This window comes from Mizuhopecten yessoensis, unplaced genomic scaffold, assembly GCF_002113885.1.
Source record: "Mizuhopecten yessoensis strain PY_sf001 unplaced genomic scaffold, ASM211388v2 scaffold11033, whole genome shotgun sequence".
Classification (NCBI taxonomy): domain Eukaryota; kingdom Metazoa; phylum Mollusca; class Bivalvia; order Pectinida; family Pectinidae; genus Mizuhopecten; species Mizuhopecten yessoensis.
The window spans coordinates 600,450-621,629 of record NW_018408845.1 but is presented as its reverse complement, the minus strand read 5'-3'; the positions used below and the strand labels follow the sequence as shown (position 1 = coordinate 621,629).

The 21,180-nt window shown below is 36.9% G+C and overlaps 2 protein-coding genes across 6 annotated transcripts in view; one reads left to right on the top strand and one right to left on the bottom strand.

The window, feature by feature from the left end:
* Window positions 1-3,307, bottom strand: part of LOC110464771 — a 24,098-nt gene extending 20,791 nt beyond the window's left edge. The window contains exons 1-2 of one of the 3 annotated variants that reach the window (XM_021520160.1): window positions 3,164-3,307; window positions 1,793-1,979 (exon numbers count right to left, since the gene is read on the bottom strand). In XM_021520160.1, coding sequence (XP_021375835.1) covers window positions 1,793-1,979; window positions 3,164-3,184 — 208 coding nt within the window. In that variant the 5' untranslated portion in view covers window positions 3,185-3,307. Of the gene's footprint in view, window positions 1-1,792; window positions 1,980-2,703; window positions 2,827-2,962; window positions 3,061-3,163 lie in introns of those variants that run through there. The other 2 variants (XM_021520158.1, XM_021520159.1) reach the window with 2 other exon arrangements.
* Window positions 3,308-3,505: 198 nt separating this feature from the next.
* LOC110464770 (probable phospholipid-transporting ATPase IIB) overlaps window positions 3,506-21,180 on the top strand; it is a 30,359-nt gene continuing 12,684 nt past the window's right edge. Inside the window, exons 1-11 of one of the 3 annotated variants that reach the window (XM_021520154.1) lie at window positions 3,506-3,607; window positions 12,428-12,601; window positions 14,166-14,307; window positions 14,591-14,704; window positions 16,027-16,194; window positions 16,730-16,876; window positions 17,246-17,326; window positions 17,945-18,097; window positions 19,057-19,146; window positions 19,784-19,854; window positions 20,254-20,419. In XM_021520154.1, coding sequence (XP_021375829.1) covers window positions 3,534-3,607; window positions 12,428-12,601; window positions 14,166-14,307; window positions 14,591-14,704; window positions 16,027-16,194; window positions 16,730-16,876; window positions 17,246-17,326; window positions 17,945-18,097; window positions 19,057-19,146; window positions 19,784-19,854; window positions 20,254-20,419 — 1,380 coding nt within the window. In that variant the 5' untranslated portion in view covers window positions 3,506-3,533. Of the gene's footprint in view, window positions 3,608-8,638; window positions 8,884-9,775; window positions 9,859-12,427; window positions 12,602-14,165; window positions 14,308-14,590; window positions 14,705-16,026; window positions 16,195-16,729; window positions 16,877-17,245; window positions 17,327-17,944; window positions 18,098-19,056; window positions 19,147-19,783; window positions 19,855-20,253; window positions 20,420-21,180 lie in introns of those variants that run through there. The other 2 variants (XM_021520156.1, XM_021520155.1) reach the window with 2 other exon arrangements.

The window sequence follows — 21,180 nt, the reverse complement described above, 5'->3', positions numbered from 1 at the left end:
TTTGAATATTACATGTTAATAACTTGATTGGAATTATAACCTTGAGTTGACAGTTTGATACTTTGAAAATTTTGAGCCAGCCCTACCCCCAAGGGCTGTAGGGTGGGGCTCAAGGGAGTCAGTGTGCTAAAATTTCTTCATTTTCCTTGTTTAGAATCAGAGGTGCTAGTTTCAAATCCTTTTTAGTCTGAAATCTGTATGCTTGATATTGAATAAGGTGGTTTTATTGTTTTTTGTCACTTTGAATAATATTTCTGTTCATGTTAAAAACGAAATCAACTCTCTGTATAAATATATCAGGTGACCGTTAAGGCCCATGGGCCTCTTGTTCAATGTTACAATTTGTTTATGGCATGATTTTACTAACCATACATGCATGTGTATTTTTGGATGTTTGATTTTAGTGTTTCTCTCGCTTCTTTAATTTTGTTTTTATAATTGTGCAATAAATAAATATAGGTTACAAACATATACACATCAACTAAGATACTCATTTAATATGAGTAGTATAGGTGGACATGATGATCACGTTTTGTACACACCAACAATATACCTATGGGCAGTCTGGGTGGACAGTCAGGGTGGATAGTCTGGGTGGGCAGTCTGGGTGGACAGGAGTGTTACATTTGGATGACACGCCACTTACCTATATGATTTCCATATTGGACTACAATTAATAAATCATTGAAAACGTATACTCTTTAGCTCCTTTACTTAAGTAATTGTGCACTAAATTGAAAGGTTTGTTGTTGAATTTTCTGTTTTTATCTTAACCTGATGCAATTTAATCATATTACCATAAGGTTGGGCACCAGTTTCATTAAACAATCCAAACCTGATTAACTTGTTAAAAAAATAATACAGCACCAGTTGAATTTGTTTAAAGCAAACAAGGATATTTACAGAGCTATAAACTCATAGCAGTAGCTAATTTAAACCAGAGTATTCTCTGGTCTTTTCCACCATACCCGACATTTTATTTGAGGATCTATCAAAATCTTTTGTTTGGTGTTAAGGGCTTGAGGAAATATTCAGACTAAAGTGTGTTTATAACATTACAAAGTCAAGAAATTTATCCAAGAATCATCCAGTCCCAAATATGTTAGTAAAGGGTTATTAGTTTGTCATCCTCGATACTCTCTGCACCCTGGGAATATGTCATGACAAAATTGATGGCTCAGTGTGCAACACTTTTTGGATGAGACAAGAATACTAGTTTGATCCTTTGAAGTACATGAAAGAATTTCACGATCACATTACAGTAAAACCGACTGGCTTTGAAGTCAGGTGATGCTCCTCTGTAATCTTCAAATGACAGTTATCAATTGGTCAGGATATTTTACTGGAGATCAATCAAATAACTCTTCTCTGTCTTCAATTTTGCAATGACATATTTCAGGGGCGCAGAGAGGGTAAGTAAGCGTATCCCTCGAAGTATCGAGGATGTTGTTTTGTTATCTAATGGCTTACATAGGGTAGGACACCAGCCATTCCCAGTACTTCTCCCAACATGTTATGTCTGACTAGCCTGTACATCTTCATGGGCTAGAAGATTAATTTCAGGACCAGTGAACATATTTTCCATATTTACTATGAAAATGAAGGTAGGGATTGCACGCTACCAGGGCAGTGCTCTAAACAGGAAGCTTTACAATCCCTGATACATATAGCATGAAGTTCAAAGTTTAAATATTCTTTCACAAAGGTCAAACTCTCAGTATTCCGATCAGTAGATTCTACAGCTAAAACTCTCTCCTATGATATATTCTTTGGATTCTGTCTTCAACTTTACCTGGGTGTTTTCCTTGTACCAATACACGGTCACCTATTTTACATATATGGCTGTGGGATGGTACAGATGCTGACCCACTGGCACGACTCCTGGCCGGCTCACTAAGAAGTTCTGAAGCATCATTGAAGTTGTCCTTCCAGAACCGTCTACATGGTCCACATGTACACAGAAAGGGATCCACATCAGACTATAACAAAACAAACATATAATAAAAATCTATGTCTTCAATTATCTTACAAATTTTTATAGTAAATTTAAATTTAAATGATGAATAAAATATTGATTCTATTAGCAAACTTTCATGCTTTTGTTTACATTGAAAATATGGATGAATGATATATTGTTTATCTTCCCTCACAAAAAGGCATCTTGGATATATATGCAATTACAAGTTTTTTTGGTCAATCTTTTTTTTCAATAAATGTTTCATACACACATTCTATCCATCAGAATATTGGACAATTAAAAATTCTAACAGGACAAGTCTTATGTGCATAACTATTCTCTCTAGGATCAATTCTGATTGAATTTAAGCCTGTATCCACTCCTGTTTAGTTGCGATATATTCATACAGTGTATCTCTCCAAAGCTAACTGGGAATTTATCAAAATTCCTCACTGAACACATTAATAGTCCAAACAAACCTCATCGATTAATACATGGGGTGTGCTTTTTGTACTCTGTAATTTTTAATCATCCTTCTCAAAAAAAAGATAAAATAATATAGAATTTAATAAGATACCCTAATACAGAGAATTTTGTCAGTTAACTGTAACTGAGCCCCAAAGCTGTTCCTTTTTTGTTATTGTTACTCACAAAAAAAACCCACAGTAATTGTCTCTGTCTTACTGTACACGCGAATATTTGGCTGCTGATTCCAGTGATTCAAACTATATCCAAAGTATACTTACAAGTTTGTATCTTTCAAGTACATCCATGAGGTACAATTCTACAGTTAAAGGTCAGTATTTTCTGTAACCCACCACTATCAGAAAATGTCTTACTCTGTCTTAAACTGGTTACTATGTTTAAAGGGTTGGTGACGTAGGGCTGTGGAAGTAATTTATTTTCCATCCCAGAGTGAACAAAGCTGTGTTTACAATGAGTTTACTGTTAAATACACTCGTGTTAAAACTTGATTTTAAAACACTACCATATCCCTATACATACATTAAACTTTGCGTGACCAGGGTTGAAACGTGGGCTGTATACTGCTATGGTCATAAATGCTGCAAATAAAGCAGCATCTGTTCTCATCCATTCTTGCGTGAAAATTGTAAAAAAAAGCCATAAACTATCACCGACAAATATTTAAGGTCAACGGGAGTTTGGACGAATTTATTGTTTTATACTTAACATTTTTAAAATTACCTCATGCTGGTGTGTGGTCATGATTCCTTGTGTAATTATCGGACGGTGCACTTTTTGAGAAAATATGATTTGTATCACATTTTAAATGGAAAGGGACAGTATCGCGTCTGTTGTCAGGCAGCCATAGCACCTGTTCACTTCCGGTTGTCACGTCGCTTAAGGTCTCAAACATTTTTAATAACTTATGATATCCTTCATTTTTCACTTCTTGTTATACTTTATGCTTTTTGCTTTTAAGCTACATAAATGTTATTGTATTTAAATCGGTTATGTATGTTATTTTAAATGATTTATTTCCGGAAGTAGTATCCGAAAATTAGAACGAAATGATCTAAGTGGCATGCCAATTTTCAACAGGCGAGTGTAACCAATGCCTGTAAATAGAAGTACTTTTTATGGATCTTCCAAACGGTCACTGAACGTCAAATTCTCAAGATTATCCAGGTAACATAAATATGATAGTTTTATCCAACTGTAAAACCCACTAATGTGAACATGATTTCATAAGATATTTTACTATCAACAGGAAAACCTTACAATTTGCCAGTTATCAGGTGATGAAGTGGCGATCATGACACGAATGATGAATCATAGCTGATTGTTTCGTAATGGTTTAAAGAATTATTTTATGGTGATTGCAATGCAAAAATAATCTCCATTGCTCTGATGAAGAAGATGGCTGTTACTCTCAAATTCAATGATCATAGAATAAATCAGAAAGTTACATGTATGCAAATGCCAGATTTCAGCCTGTTTTTGTTTCTATCGAAAAATAAAAAATAAAACACATATAAAAAGTAACCCAGTTGTAGCCGTACCCATTTTATTTTGCATACCATATTCAAATTATTTGTTTTCCTGTGACAATGAATTTGTAGCTGTAACAACAACATGACATAACTGGACTGGATGAATTGGAGTCCTAGGTTCAAATGTTGGTCTGACTATTGCATTTTCCTTTCCTATTACGTTTGGTGCTAAACTAAATATACCCATGGAGGTATCAGATCTCATGTGTCTTCGAGTTCTTTGCTGAATACGGGTGGAATGTGATGGAACAAGACTAGGTTGATTGCTGGTGACAAGGTAGCTTGGTTAGAGTTGACAGGCTTGGCCATTGATGAAGGGAAGCCTTCATTTTTGGATGGGACAGGATGTGTATTGGAACTGAATGCAATTGAAAAGCTCAAATGGATAGCGTTTGTCTAGAGTTTGTAGTTCCAGAGTTTGTACGGTCTAGTCGTTGTTAAAAGTAACAACAGTTCCTGGTTTCAATCCCAAGTAGAGGAAATGACCTTTGCTAAACATACTTTATAAAAGTGAAAATTTTAGTTTAGAGTATGCTAAATACTTAACAATCAAGCATCTGTATTCTGAGAATAATATACCAACTATGTTCTGAGCACTATACTCTAATTTTTAGCTCACCTGCCCGAAGGGCAAGTGAGCTTATGTCATGGTGCGTCATCCGTCGTCTGTCAACTTTTCCTTTAAACAACTTCTCCTGAATGGACAGGCATAGAGTCTTGATATTTGGCTGAAAACTTCCTTGGTAGGATCCCAACAAAGTTTGCGAATGAAAATGACCTTGACCTGCTTTCAAGGTCACAGGGGTCAAATATGTCAAAAGCTGCAAACGACTTCTTCTGAAGAACCAAAAGGTATAGAATCTTTATATTTGGCTAGTGGCTTCCTGGGATAGAGCTCGACAAGTTTGACAATGAAAATGACTTTGACCTCCTTTCAAGGTCACAGCAGTCAAATATGTCAAACACTTTAAACAACTTCTCCTGAAGAACCAAAAGGTATAGAATCTTTATATTTGGCTAGTGGCTTCCTGGGATAGAGCCCGACAAAGTTTGAGAATGAAAATGACCTTGACTGGCTAGCAAGGTCACAGGAGTCAAATATGTCAAACTCTTTAAACAACTTCTTCTGAAGAACCAAAAGGGATAGAATCTTTATATTTGGCTGGTCGATTCCTTGGGATAGATCTTGACAAGTTTGAGAATGAAAATGACTTTGACCTCCTTTTTAAGGTCACAGCAGTCAAATATGTCAAACACTTTAAACAACTTCTCCTGAAGAACCAAAAGGTATAGAATCTTTATATTTGGCTGGTCGATTCCTTGGGATAGATCTTGACAAGTTTGAGAATGAAAATGACTTTGACCTCCTTTTTAAGGTCACAGCAGTCAAATATGTCAAACACTTCAAACGGCTTCTTCTGAGGAACTTAAAGGTATATAATCTTCAAAATTGGCTGGTGGCTTCCTTGGATAGAGCCCAACAAAGTTTGAGAATGAAAATTACCTTGACCTACTTTCAAGGTCACAGTGGTCAAATATGCTTAACTCCTTAAACGACTTCTGAAGAACTAAAAGGTGTAGAACCTTCATATTTGCCTTGTGGCTTCGTGAGATAGAGCCTGACAAAGTTTAAGAATGAAAATGACTTTAACCTTCTTCAAGGTCACAGGTGTCAAATATGTCAAAAACATCAAGGGACTTCTTATTAAAAGGCATAAAATTATAATATTTGAAGAAGAACGATGGCCAAAAAGTATATTTGACTGGTAGTTTCAACAAAAAAAAGTTTGCGAATGACAAATTTGCAGTACAATGTAATATTTAATGAGAATTTTTGCTATGACTGCTTAAATATTCAGGTGAGCGATACAGGCCCTCTGGGCCTCTTGTTTAGAAAGGAATACATTTTGATATTTATTGGGCTTGCCTAGCAACTGCTCTTTGTATTATGAACACTGCTACCATTTCACATACCGTATTTTACCGGCAATAAGCCCCCTCTCGCAAATAAGCCCCCTCCCCACTTTGGTAAATGTCCTGGGAACATTTTCTAAGACTGTTACTCCTGAGTGTTGTTTTTATCCCCCGCTTTCACCAAACGGGGGATATTAATTTGGGTTTGTCCGTCTGTCTGTGTGTCCGTGCAATAACTACAACAAATGTTAACCGATTTTCTTCAAACTTGATAACAGGGATAAATGTCTTAAGGGCTCGACCAAGTTCGATGACCACTTTCAGCAGACCCCATTTTGCGGAGTTACAGCCCCTTGAATAACGAAAACCGTCATTATCTTCCGTTTCTGTTCATTAACTCTCGCAAATATTATCTGATTGTCTTCAAACTTAGTAACAGTGTTCAACGCATTAAGGGCTCGGCAAAGTTTGACACCACTTAAATCGGACTCCATTTGGCAGAGTCATTATCTGCGGTTTCCGCTTAATAACTCTAGCAAATATTAGATAAGGCTTTTTTCTTCGAGTTTCAAGCTATACATTATGTCTCAACAGCACGATACTCACATGTTTAAACCTAACCTCAATATTGTTTACCTACAATAAGTCCTGAAAGCGGTGGATATAAATTCCACAAAGTTATACAATACATGTAGCAAGATGGTCTGTATACTTACTTGCATTAGTACAACTTAACTTTGTCAAGAGCATATTGGGTATATACGATCATCTACTTGAAAGATGTTATTAATTTGATTGAAATGTTATTTGAACATTACTGACCTATACATTTGATATAATGTGTGATATATCAAAATTCATTATCAATTATACCACATCAGCTGGCACAAAATGACATTTTATTGGTTCATTAATAACGTGTATTATTGGACAAGAAACGATGAAAGTGCAATGTTCTTCCTAAAGCCTCACCTGTTATGTAGGAGTAATTGAGCTGGATGGGATTCGTCTTAGACTAATTTCCTTTGTCAAGTGATGGGTACGTGTACATATCTGAATGATATACTGGTATGTGAAATTGTAATGTAAAATTTTCTAGTTCAGAAATTGTTCAAATATCAATACATTTTCTCTCAATGAAATGGCAGATTTCTGAATAATTTGATGGATGTGTACAAAAAACTATATTAACATGTGTTAAGTAAAAGCTTGTTGATTGCTGTATTAAAGCACATGGATGTGAATGTTATACTGTATATATATATGTAATTAGTAGCTGTACATTTAAGTATGCACATACACAGCTAGTAATAACAGAATAGTGTATAATGTCAGTCTGCCTCCAGGTATAAATGTCATAGCTGTACCATTTAATTGGGACAACAGTAGCGCCATATAGTGTTCAGCTGGGATGTATTGATTTACTTACAGCTGTGTGATGGGATCACCTACTGTATGGTATATATAAGATTTCCTTACAGATGTGTGATGGGATCACCTACTGTATGGTATAAAAGGCTACAGGCCCACTACAGATCTGTCCCACACTGCCAGGATCATCTAACTTGTAGAAGGATTTTGTTAACATTAATATGACTCTGTACTTATTATGTTTTCCATTAGAATAAAGAAAGACATACTTTTATTACAGTTTTTTTGCTTCTTTCAACTAAAATACTTTTGTACATGTCATAATTTTAAAGCCATTAAAGGTATCTTCATAAAATTACATGTCAACATGCATCGCCTCAGAATGTGTGCATTGTGCCAAAAGTTGGTCACACACAGTGACCTTCACTACAAGGTCAAAATTTCTGTGAAAAGTGGTAAGATTTTTTATAGAAAACTTGAAGTTTTTTCTGTATTATCCTCAGAATTTGTGCAAGATTTATGAGTGTTTTGTAAAAGGTTGTTCAGGCCATTACTTCAAAACCATTAAAACTGTTATAGATCTTTATGGAAGTGAACTGACATTATATAAGTCACTATTTGGTCAAAAGTCAAATATTACAAGTTCTTTGTAAAATTCTGTCAAGGTCATAATATTTAAACTGCAAAAAGATCTTTATGAAAGTGAGCTGGCATCCTCATGGTACCATAATTACGTCACTATGACCCTTACCTCAAGGTTAAACATAAGGTTAATTTTCGGTAACAGTTTGTATCTTCTGATGTTACAAAAAAAGAAGCTTATGGAAATGCCATATGTGCTTTGCAAGGAGATAAACCAACTTGGGTCGTTTTGAAGTAAGTCTCAGCTAAGTAAAAACCATCTTATTTTCATGGACACATATATACACGGTTTTCCTTTCAACCTTCTGTGTATGTCTACAGTTCAAAACTTTCGTTTTGGTAATTTCGTACATATTTACATAATTTTAAACACAGAAATTGTCCAATTGATTGCTATCTATAATTACATTCATGAGAATATATCTTATAAAAGTCATTTACATATAAGTCCATGTTGCATGCAAATTTTATATCAATTAAATTATACATTTTCAGACATTTGATTAATGAATTACGTTATAACACATGTAGGGACCTACGCTTCACACATGAGAAGACACGTTTGTATACATAAGTGAATATAAAAGGTTGTACTACAACCCATAATGGACATGTTAATGTAATGGTCAAAGGCTATATTTACTGGACTGTTACTCACACTCCGATCAGATCTAATAAACTACAGTAGATACGAGACTAGGTTATATAAGTAGTACGTATGGACAGGAACATTTATATAGTCACGCCTCAGAACATCTATGTAGGTCACTGATGTGAATTAGGTCTATAGAGAACTTGGGACAGTATAAATACACCCTACATTATACAATATCACTGGCTTCAACTCTGTGGGTGTGTGGCTTCAACTCTGTGGGTGTGTGGCTTCAACTGTGGGTGTGTATCAGTCTGGAAATTAATTAGCTTTCTCCTTGTGCAGTATTGTCTGATGGGATAATACGGATATGGAAGGATTGGAGAATTTTTGTGAGAACTATTTACATACTTTTATGGCTCTATTGTATATCTGTGAGGAGCTGGATTCAGGACTCAATGGATGCAAATTGCTACTTCATTTTTTTGTTTGTGTGTTTATGAATGTAAAATTAGTCTGGCGACTGATAAACTGTTAAGATGGAGATGAGTCAAGCAATCTACCATTTTATACACTCATACAGCAAGTCAGCAAAATATATACATAGTTTAACTCATTCACCCCTGAAGACTTATCTGAACGATCTTCCAATTCAAAGGTTGGAAAAGTACATTATGAAATTTCAGGGGTGAATGAGTAAATATGAAAACTTTAGGACTCTGCACTTCAGAATATGTTCAGTAGGATATGTACAGTAAATATTAAGTCTTATGTTAACGTTGAAGTAACAAATTCTGCTCTTGAAACCGCTTTTACATTTATATAATACACTCCACAGTATACAAGAGAAGTGGTCACTTTAGATGTACCCTAGGCCTGTTACGCCTGGTCTCCTCTGTATTATTTGACCTAAATTATTGTTATCTCCCCTTGCCACACAGGTACTCGATGTTACCACAGTTTCTTAATTGGTTTTGAAGTCTACTTTGAGGAGACATGTTAATAACATAAAATCTCATAAAACATGTGTATGTACCATATGTATTTTTTCAATCACATAGTTCTTTATACTATTAGATGGATTTATTTCAGAGAGTAATTTTCATTGAAAGATATAATATAGCAGATGGTTAATAATAAAAAATCCAAATTTGAAAAGGTTACTGAAGTTATGAATATTCAATATGAAGTATAATTGTTCTAACATTTTATATAAAGATTTGCCATTGTTCTTGGCATTATAACTGCCTAACTTTGGTGTTGTCAGTCCATCTGCCTTTATAACAGACACTGCTCTGATGATTGGCTTCCATGTACTGTCTTCTTTGTACATCAACATCCAACTGGATGCCCAATCAGCTTCCAAGGTGAGCATCAGTATTACTCCCTTTTGGGCAGCTCCCAGTGTAATGAACATCCTTCACACGGAGTATACAGAAACTCTCCTACACCCCCACTTTCATATTAAAATTCTGTCATCCCAACTTTCTACAGTCCACCACCAAGTCCTCAGAGTACACAGGAACTCCACTTCACCCCACTTTCATATTGCAATTCTGTCATCCCTGCTCTCTACAGTCCACCACCAAGTCCTCAGAGTATACAGGAACTCCCCTACACCCCACTTTCATATTGTAATTCTGTCATCCCTACTTTCTACAGTCCACCACCAAGTCCTCAGAGTACACAGGAACTCCACTTCACCCCACTTTCATATTGCAATTATTTCATCCCTATTGTCTACAGTCCACCACCAAGTCTTCAGAGTATACAGGAACTCCCCTACACCCCACTTTCATATTGTAATTCTGTCATCCCTACTTTCTACAGTCCACCACCAAGTCCTCAGAGTACACAGGAACTCCCCTACACCCCACTTTCATATTGTAATTCTGTCATCCCTACTTTCTACAGTCCACCACCAAGTCCTCAGAGTACACAAGAACTCACCCCTCTTTTACATTGAAATGATTTCATCCCTACTTGTCTATAGTCCACCTTCAAGTCCTCTTACTTGTTACACCCCTCATTCCTATTGTCTACAGTCTATCTTCAAGTCCTCTTACTTGTTACACCCCTCATTCCTATTGTCTACAGTCTATCTTCAAGTCCTCTTACTTGTTGCACCTCTCATCCCTATTGTCTACAGTCCACCACAAAGTCCTCAGAGTACACAAGAACTCACCCCTCTTTTACATTGAAATGATTTCATCCCTACTCGTCTATAGTCCACCTTCAAGTCCTCTTACTTGTTGCACCTCTCATCCCTATTGTCTACAGTACACCACAAAGTCCTCAGAGTACACAAGAACTCACCCCTCTTTTACATTGAAATGATTTCATCCCTACTTGTCTATAGTCCACCTTCAAGTCCTCTTTCTTGTTACGCCTCTCATTCCTATTGTCTACAGTCCACCACAAAGTCCTCAGAGTACACAAGAACTCACCCCTCTTTTACATTGAAATGATTTCATCCCTACTTGTCTATAGTCCACCTTCAAGTCCTCTTTCTTGTTACGCCTCTCATTCCTATTGTCTACAGTCCACCGTCGGAGTATACAGGAACTCCCCTACCCCCCCCTTTCATATTGCAATTATTTCATCCCTATTGTCTACAGTCTACCTTCGGAGTATACAGGAATTCCCCTACACCCCACTTTCATATTGTAATTCTGTCATCCCTACTTTCTACAGTCTACCACCAAGTCCTCAGAGTATACAGGAACTCCCCTACACCCCACTTTCATATTGCAATTATTTCATCCCTATTGTCTACAGTCCACCACAAAGTCCTCAGAGTACACAAGAACTCACCCCTCTTTTACATTGAAATGATTTCATCCCTACTTGTCTATAGTCCACCTTCAAGTCCTCTTATTTGTTACACCTCTCATCCCTATTGTTTACAGTCCACCTTCAAGTCCTCTTACTTGTTACACCTCTCATTCCTATTGTCTACAGTCCACCTTCAAGTCCTCTTACTTGTTACACCTCTCATCCCTATTGTCTATAGTCCACCTTCAAGTCCTCTTACTTGTTACACTGTTGCTTTCCTTTTACTTGTTAATCAAAATAGGATTTAGATTTGATCACTTCCCATTCATCTTTCTCTGTGGCCAGGTGGTGCTGTTGATAGTGCAGTCACCTTTTACCAGGACAGTCTTGATTTTATTCACTAATTTGATGTGAAAATGTACTTTGCCGCCTGCCTGACCCCTTGGGGTTTGCCTGGGCCCTCTAGAGTGATAAATATAAGTCAGAATGACTTGTTTCATAGTTGTTGTAAAACATAGACAGTGTATGCTTCTTTATGCCTCCTGGCTGTTTGCTTTTCCTGCTACACCTCGCCATGCCTCCATTTGTACCTGCCTTGAGTCAATGCTTTCGGACATGACGTAAGGTCGAGGTCCAGATGTACTGTTTCCTACACAAAGCTTAATTATGTCAAACTGTCAGGACAATGATAATCAGGATATTTCTCAAAGCTGTGATGCCCAGAAATTCCCATATAGCAACATCATCCTGCAATAAGCCCATGGGATCAATAAATTCTATCTGGTTCAAAGTAAGGGATGGGCTTATTAAAAGACATTGAAAACGATTTTTTATCCCTTCTACTGAACTGGAATAGATCTATATTGATGGGCTTATTACCAGGCATGGGCTTATGAATCTTAGTACTAAAATTTGTATAATATAATAATGCCCTGTCTTAGTATACCAATGTCACACAAATGTTCATTTAACGAAGTATTGGGAGAAATTTAAGTTAAGGAATTTTATGAAATTCGAGTCAGATATACAATGAAGATATTATTAACTTAAACTGCTATGAAATTTTGAAATGATTTTGTGCTATAGAAATGAATCTATCATCTGTGTTCATAATAATAAAAATGTTTGATTGTACATAACTTTTAGCATTAATCGTTACAGACTACCGTCCGACTATGAGGATTCTGGGACAGATGAGGCACCGCTGATTTACGGGGAAACAGTTCGGTTTGACATGGATGAGAACGATTTCCTTGTCAATAGACGCTACAGAAATCCAAACCAGAGCAGGATTGTCTACTTCCTAACAGATGGCTGGTCCAATCTCTGCTCAAGGTAACTGTTCTTGACTGGTTGCATGTAACCTGAAGTGGCAGGCAAATAAATGGACTAACCCCTGGGGTCTGAGGGGTGGGGACAAAAAGGGTTTTAACTTAGAAATACTTGTAACCCCTATTAGCCTCAGGGTCCGTGTGTCCTAAGATATTTAAATTTTAGGTCATCACATTGAAATGGTTGATACACTCAATGACAAATGCTGGGCATGAAGAAACTATAAACAATGAACCCAAGGATTGGTCTCGCCCTAGGGGCTTAGTCCCTTTAGTCATTGGGTAATAATATTATAGAAATGGTTGAGATCCCAGCCTTATAACCATCTATACAACTGCAGTCTAGACTGTTTTTCCTTGATTACTGTAAAAGTTTAGTATTTTGATCGGTATTTGATTTTGTTGATTTTGTGGTTTTAAGCCACGAAATTTTAAACAAAAGAAATTAAAACTAACCGAAAATATTAAATAAACTTTTAATATCCCCCCGCAACGAAATTTCGAGGGAATAAAGGATTCCGCCTGTACGTACGATGTTGCACTCTTTGTCATCACTCTGGTGACCATGAAACTTAATACAAGTGGCAATATACAAGTGTGAAGTTTGACAATATCCAGAACAAGTTCGCATTTCAGGTTTCTACGTTGAAGGTCAAGGTCACTGTTACTATTTTTAGAAAAACTTTGTCATTGCTCTACCCACTTCATTCTTAACAGAATTTCATTAATCTTGATACAAGTATTTGGTATGGCAATATCTTGAACAAGTTCATGTTTCAGGTTTCTGTGTTAAAGGTCAAGGCCACTTTTACTATTTCTAGAAAAACTTTGTCTGTCATCACTCTAGCGACTTCATTACTGAACGGAATTTCATTAATCTTCAGCTTGTTAATATTATATTTTCTTACGCATTTGTGATTGTTAATATCCAAATTTCTGCGTAATATATTTTTTATTATACCCTCATCTCCAAGTTATCTTGCCTTTATTGTATGGCTGTAGTCCTGGCCTATATAAAACATGCTTGATAAATTACAAAGTATTGATTTTGTGTTATGTAATGTGTGTTGAAGGTTTTAGATTATCTTGATACAAAGCTGCGTTAAATCACAAGGAGCAGATGATAAGGTTTTAACGTTACAGTATATACAGGTAGAGAGAAGTTATTGGCCAACCATCTGTCGCACATAGTGTTGTGTGATGTGTAGTAATAGTGACATTTTTTGTAAAGCCTTACAAATGATCCATGTCATCAGAGCGTTTGACAATTAGCGTTTTCCCTAAACAAAGCGATCACATCTTGATACACAATCTGAGTCACACAAGTGTTTTATGCTTATATATGACTACATTCCCAATAATCAGACATAGCTTGTGCTATCAAATCATATGACTGTCTATACCACTAAGTAAGACATTGTAGCACATGTTAACAAATGGTTGCAGTCAACTAAGTGTTTTCCTGTCTTAAAAAGGATTTTTTTTTCAATAATCAGACATAATCTGTGTTACCTGAGAGCTTAACAGTCTGGTGTGTCATTATGTCATAGTGTTACCATGTGCAACAGGTGCTGGGAGAGACTATGTCATCGGAGGAAAGAATATAAAGCACGGAAGGTTCCAGTCGGCCTGGAGAAAAACTCTGACGTAAAATTCCCCAAAAATGTCATCAGAAACCAGAAATATAGTATCATCACATTCATACCAAAGGTAGATATGATTTATTGTCCTGTCAAGGTCCTGTTATACTGAGGCTTAGCAAGTAACAAGTTCATTCATCAGACTATAATTTACAAATTGCTGTGAAATAAAATTCATCATGTAATGAAACCTCCATACTTTTATTCTCCCATATAATATTTCAGGACCACAGGGGTAAACCACTGTTCTGTTATAAAGAACCCAGTTCAGGATATTTTAACTGATCATTTGAATAATGAAACTAAAACTTTACTTCATATACAGTATACAATTACTCAATATCTATTTGTAGGTGCTGTTTGAACAGTTCAAGTTTTTCTTGAACTTGTACTTCCTTGTGATGGCCTCTTCACAGTTCATACCAGAAATAAAGATAGGCTACCTTTATACCTACTGGGGACCACTGGTACGTATGGTCAGAGTTTATACCAGAAATAAAGATAGGATACCTGTATACCTACTGGGGACCACTGGTACGTATGGTCAGAGTTTATCCCAGTATAAAGATAGGCTACCTGTATACCTACTGGGGACCATTGGTACGTATGGTCAGAGTTTATACCAGTATAAAGATAGGCTACCTGTATACCTACTGGTGACCACTGGTATGTATGGTCAGAGTTTATACCAGAAATAAAGATAGGATACCTGTATACCTACTGGGGACCATTGGTACGTATGGTCAGAGTTTATACCAGTATAAAGATAGGCTACCTGTATACCTACTGGGGACCACTGGTACGTATGGTCAGAGTTTATACCAGTATAAAGATAGGCTACCTGTATACCTCCTGGGGACCACTGGTATGTATAGTCAGAGTATATACCAGTATAAAGATAGGCTACCTGTATGCCTTCTGGGGACCACTGGTACGTATGGTCAGAGTTTATACCAGTATAAAGATAGGATACCTGTATACCTCCTGGGGACCACTGGTACGTATGGTCAGAGTTTATACCAGTATAAAGATAGGCTAACTGTATACCTACTGGGGACCACTGGTACGTATGGGCAGAGTTTATACCAGTATAAAGATAGGCTACCTGTATACCTCCTGGGGACCACTGGTATGTATGGTCAGAGTTTATACCAGTATAAAGATAGGCTAGCTGTATACCTACTGGGGACCACTGGTACGTATGGTCAGAGTTTATACCAGTATAAAGATAGGCTACCTGTATACCTACTGGGGACCACTGGTACGTATGGTCAGAGTTAATACCAGAAATAAAGATAGGCTACCTGTATACCTCCTGGGGACCACTGGTATGTATGGTCAGAGTTTATACCAGTATAAAGATAGGCTACCTGTATACCTACTGACAATTAGTGTTTTCCTTAAACAAAGCGATCACATCTTGATACACAATCTGAGTCGCACAAGTGTTTTATGCTTATATATGGCTACATTCCCAATAATCAGACATAGCTTGTGCTATCAAATCATATGACTGCCACTTAGGTCAAAGGTCAAAGATGTGGTAATTTTTCAGGAATATTTTATCCGGGTGGTAACTTAAAAACCATTGAAGGGGAGAAATACAGTTTTTGTTCACAAAAACAAAACTCAAGTTACTATTCCATTTTGTACAGGTCTCATAATGTGTGGTAAATACACTTTGTGTGTATGATGTTAAGTTTTCCTGAACTATTTTGTCTGAGATTGTTGATGTAATGGTCCAGGTTTTATACAAAATCTAACAATTGTTTTTCCTTTACATTTTCAGGGCTTTGTATTGTTTGTGACCATGTTTCGTGAGGCTTTGGACGACTACAGACGTTACCGCAGGGACAAAGAGGCCAACTCACAGAAGTACAGCAAATTGAATAGGGATGGTTTTGTGGTCATCCCGAGTTCAGACATAAGAGTGGGTGATCTTATCGCTGTAGAAAAGGTAAGGCATTGCCAGATCCCCCACATGTCTATCTAGTAAGCAAGTTTTGCTCATATCGATATCTCCATGATAGTATATAAGGAATGCTGATTTTTAATGCCATTTTATGTGATTATGGGGGAGGGGGGGGGGCATATAGTATCCCCCATGTCCATCCCATCTTGTCCCATTGGGTCTTTATTGTCATGACTCTATTTTTTAACAGCTTGTTTATTCATACAAAGGTCAAGTATGAGAATACCTCTAATGTGTTTATATTTCAAGGTCCCAAAGTCAACACCAAGGTCACTGTTGCTATTTATAGGTCAACTACAAGCCCAAGACTCATTCTGACATAAAGACATTTTCTAGTTAAAATAGTTCTTTAACGAAAAATTGTGACTATGAAACAATATTGCGTCTGCTTTCTTACAAACTTCCAAGTATTTGTCACTTGAAATTTTATGGACTGTTCTATAGCTAGAAAGAATTTGAAAGAAGTTTTTAGAATAAGGATATTTACCTTAAACTTTTAACCTTTTACCCACTGTCACAGGATCAGCGTGTGCCAGCAGACATGATTTTCCTGCGGACCACAGAACATGGGGGTGCCTGTTTTATCAGGACTGACCAACTGGATGGCGAGACAGACTGGAAACTCAGACTGGCTGTACAGAACACACAGAGCCTCATGTCTAATGTGGTAAGGGCACTTGTATTTTATGTGTTAAGGGACATACCGGTAAGTGTTGATTCCAGTGAAATTCCACCTGTTTCGACAGAGGAAATTCTATCTATCGTAAACTGGGTACATCCACTGTTTTAATATGCTTTTATTAGAGAAGGTGTAGAGAAGGTGTAAAAGGCCTTCTGTAACAAACGGTTTACAACATACAGTATTAATAAATTCAGTGATATTTGTTTGTTGATTCATTTAACTATTCATTCATTTGTCAATATATTAAGGACTAACATCTTCCTGTGCAACTTCATTCATTTATTTCATTTCATAAAATAAGCTAGGTTGACTAGAATGTTTTATGTGACCTTTTGTCCTATGTTTCTGTTTTAGGACATTCTGGACATTAAGGCCCAGGTATATGCTGAGGCCCCACAGAAGGACATACACAACTTTGTAGGGACCTTCAAACGGGTTAGTTGGTCAACATCTAACTGTTTAACTGATTACCAGGTCAGAATACCAGGAACTGTTAAAAACTTCAATAATCAAAACAAAATGAATAAACAAACTCAAAAGGTCACACATCGGTATAAAAAGGTAAAAAGCTGATGTAAAGTGGAAAGAAAAAGTAATTAGATGCTGATCTAATGAGCCTATTGTCCCATTCTTTTGACATTGAATCATTCTGCATTACATCTCCAGCACACATGCAGGCATACACACATAGGGAGAAATTAGCCAAGTGGCATAGGACTAGTAGTTAGCGCCTGATAAGCCAGCTACTGCGAATTACTCAAAATTGATTTGATTGATGTATATGCTAATTGTATTAATTGTATATCTATGTACCGTAAAGCGCTTTAGATCAGAGTGGCTTGTGTTAGCTAGATAGGGCACTATATCAAATGCTGTATTAAATTATTATTATTAAATTGAAAGAGGTTTTGGCAGATACATGTGTCACCTTTTATGATTATTGACCCTTTATCAAATTGAATACCCCACCCTGCATTTTGCATTAACCTCTGTCCCCCTAGGAATTACCTTGACCCACTATATACCACTAGCTTTTGACCTTTGACCTTACAGACAGACACCGATGTGGAGGAGGAGGACTCACTGAGTGTGGAGAACGTCCTTTGGTCCAACACTGTGGTGGCTTCTGGCACAGCACTGGGTGTCGTCATTTACACAGGCAGTGAGACTCGTAGCGTCATGAACACCTCACAACCACAGAGCAAGGTCAGGCATCTGTTTAAGGTCATTCCAAGGTCATTGTCATACAAAATGTTCTTGTACATGTGTTAGTAGAACTGGGTTTTGGGCTTATTGGTGCTGTTTTTGGTTTAGGTATTGACCGAGGTATTGTAAGCCTCTGGGCTATTATAAGTAACAATTTCTGTATTATTCAGAACAATTCCAAACTAATTCCTGTATTATACATCATGGATGGCCAACACTGTAAGAAATACACAAAGTGAGACAATGGAAGTCCTAGGGTTGGTTTTTTATCCAGTCACTGCTGGTATCCCTGGCAGATGTTAATGGTGGTACCTATTTACACTTAACACCATACATGTTTCATATGTTTGGTAGTTTTTATACCTGCTATAGTTGTGGAAGTATTAGTTAATTTAGAACATTAAGGATAGTCATGATCATCCAATTTTAACCACTGGGAACAGGTTTCTAGATAGCCCATCACGACAAGGCCAATAGTCCACATTTAGTAGCACGTCAGATTAATGTTTTGACCAGATTTCTCAATATTATAAAATTTGGAGGGACAGCTTCTCAGACCAGGACAGAATAGCAACCCGTACTGTAAAAACCTAAGTGGTCACCATCACAAATAATGAGGTAAACATGGGCTTTGTTTGTAAACAACAGTGTGGGATGATCGTAAGACCTTACTTTACATGTTATTTCTTAAACTATGTAGATAAACATCACTTTTGTCTTTGAAACCCTTTGAAATTGCTGTGTCTTTACTGGTGGGCCAATTTACAGCTGTGGCTCAGCAGGCTCAACAAACACATGAAGTCAAAGGGAATGATAAAAGATTTCATTAACACAAATACAGAGTACAGGGAATTCAACATTAAACACCTTTTCCATTTTAAAACTTTGTTTGTTGATACAGTGTTTTATTCAATGGTAGATATAACATGTGATCATATAGGTTGTTTGTCTACCTACAGGTCGGACTGCTGGATCTGGAAATCAACACTTTGACCAAAGTCCTCTTCTTTGCAGTCGTTGCTCTGTCAGTGGTCATGATCTGCCTCAAGGTCAGTAGTTGATGTTTGTTTCTCACAATCTGTCTCAAAGTTAAAATCTGAAAAGGTGAATGTGTCTGTTGTATAACTATTCAATGTTCAGTATCCTTTTATTACTGAACTGTACTTAATGCATAGGTGTCAACCTCTGAAGCCTCCAATGAGGGAGATCTCCCTCATTCCACATTTCCAATAAGGTAGATCTCCCTCATTCCACATTTCCAATGAGGGAGATCTCCCTCATTCCACATTTCCAATGAGGGAGAAAGTGTGTTTAATGTGACTGTAACTGCTTTGCTCAATTTATCTTTCCCTTTTTATGTATCAAAATAACTCCAAAAAGCATTCGTTTGATTCAGACACACCTGTTATGATCATTACACACACCCTGCAGTTAGTAGGAGATCATTTGACCAAAGGATGTAGATTTTGAGTTTGTGTGAGTTTGGACTTTAATGAGGGAGGGAGTTTCAAGGGAGATTAGAAAATTTTGGTCAAAATAAGGGGTCTCCCTCCTAATGAGGGAGGTTTGACAGTTATGTAAAATGTGAAATAAATTGTTTAAAACAGAGTTTTTGATGAGAAAATGTATTGCATTATATATTGAATAGTTTGTGGTAAATGATGATTGACTATTTTGTCCTTTCAGGGTTTTGAGGGACCATGGTACAGATATCTGTTTAGATTCATTCTTCTCTTTTCCTACATCATTCCGATCAGGTTAGTGAAGAGGAGTTTCTTGAGTATAAGCACGAGTTAATGCCGTCATTAAGTATTGTTCTGTACCCAGAACAAAGATTAATACATATTAGGTTTAGAAACTTGTAAAAAGAATGAGTGGTGAACAGGATTTTTAGCAGTTTCTTAATTTATTTGAATTCCCTTTGTTTACTTTGATGTGTTGATTAATATACTGAACTGACATTTGTGAGCATTCAGTTGCTGTGAAATATGGCTAGACATCATGAATCTCCAAATATGATTTATAACTTTGGTGAAGTCTCTTAAAGGACATTATGAATATCGAACGTTATTCAATGGCTACAGTAAAACCTATTTCTCTGCCATTACATCTGATTTTATCAACCACTGATTTAAATTGTCCTCACCATTTTCTAGTTTACGTGTGAATTTGGACATGGGTAAAGCTGCCTATTCATGGTTCATCCAGCGAGACAAATTAATTCCGGAGACGATTGTCCGCACGACCACCATACCGGAGGAACTGGGAAGGATCAGTTACTTATTATCAGATAAAACAGGCACTCTCACACAGAACGAAATGGTGAGAAAACTAGTGTTTTCCCTAAACTTTTACTGTGAAGATAAGGAGGGTGTTATTCTGGAATCAAGTTGTTATTCATTTGCCATCTGTCTGTCTTTCTATAAACTCAATTTTGTCCCAACTACTCTTTAAGTATTAAGATATGCATATCATGAAAAAGGTATGCTGTTATATTACAATAGTTTTTGCACTGTGCCCCCATATTTAGTCGGAGATGCCATATTCCCCTTCTGAATTTCATTTATTATCCCCCGAATTATCACTTTCACCGAAACGGGGGATATTAATTTGGGTTTGTCCATCTGTCTGTCTGTCACACTTCGTTTCCGTGCAATAACTACAACAAATGTTTACCGATTTTCTTCAAACTTGGTTACAGAGTTAAATGCCGTAAGGGCTCCACCCAATGCCTTAAGGGCTCGGGCCAAGTTCGATGACCACTTTCAGTGAACTTTATTTGGCGGAGTTATGGCCCCTTGAATAACGAAAAACGTTATTAACTGCCGTTTTCCGTGCATTAACTGCAACAAATGTTAACTGATTTTCTTCAAACTTGGTACCAGGGTTTAATGCCTTAAGGGCTCGACTAAGTTCAATGACAACTCTCAGGGGACTTTATATGGCCCCTTGAATAATGTTAAACGTCATTATCTGCCATTTGTATTCATTAACTCTCGCAAATATTATCCGATTGTCTTCAAACTTAGTAACAGGGTTCAACGCATTAAGGGCTCGGCCAAGTTTGACAACCACTCCATTTG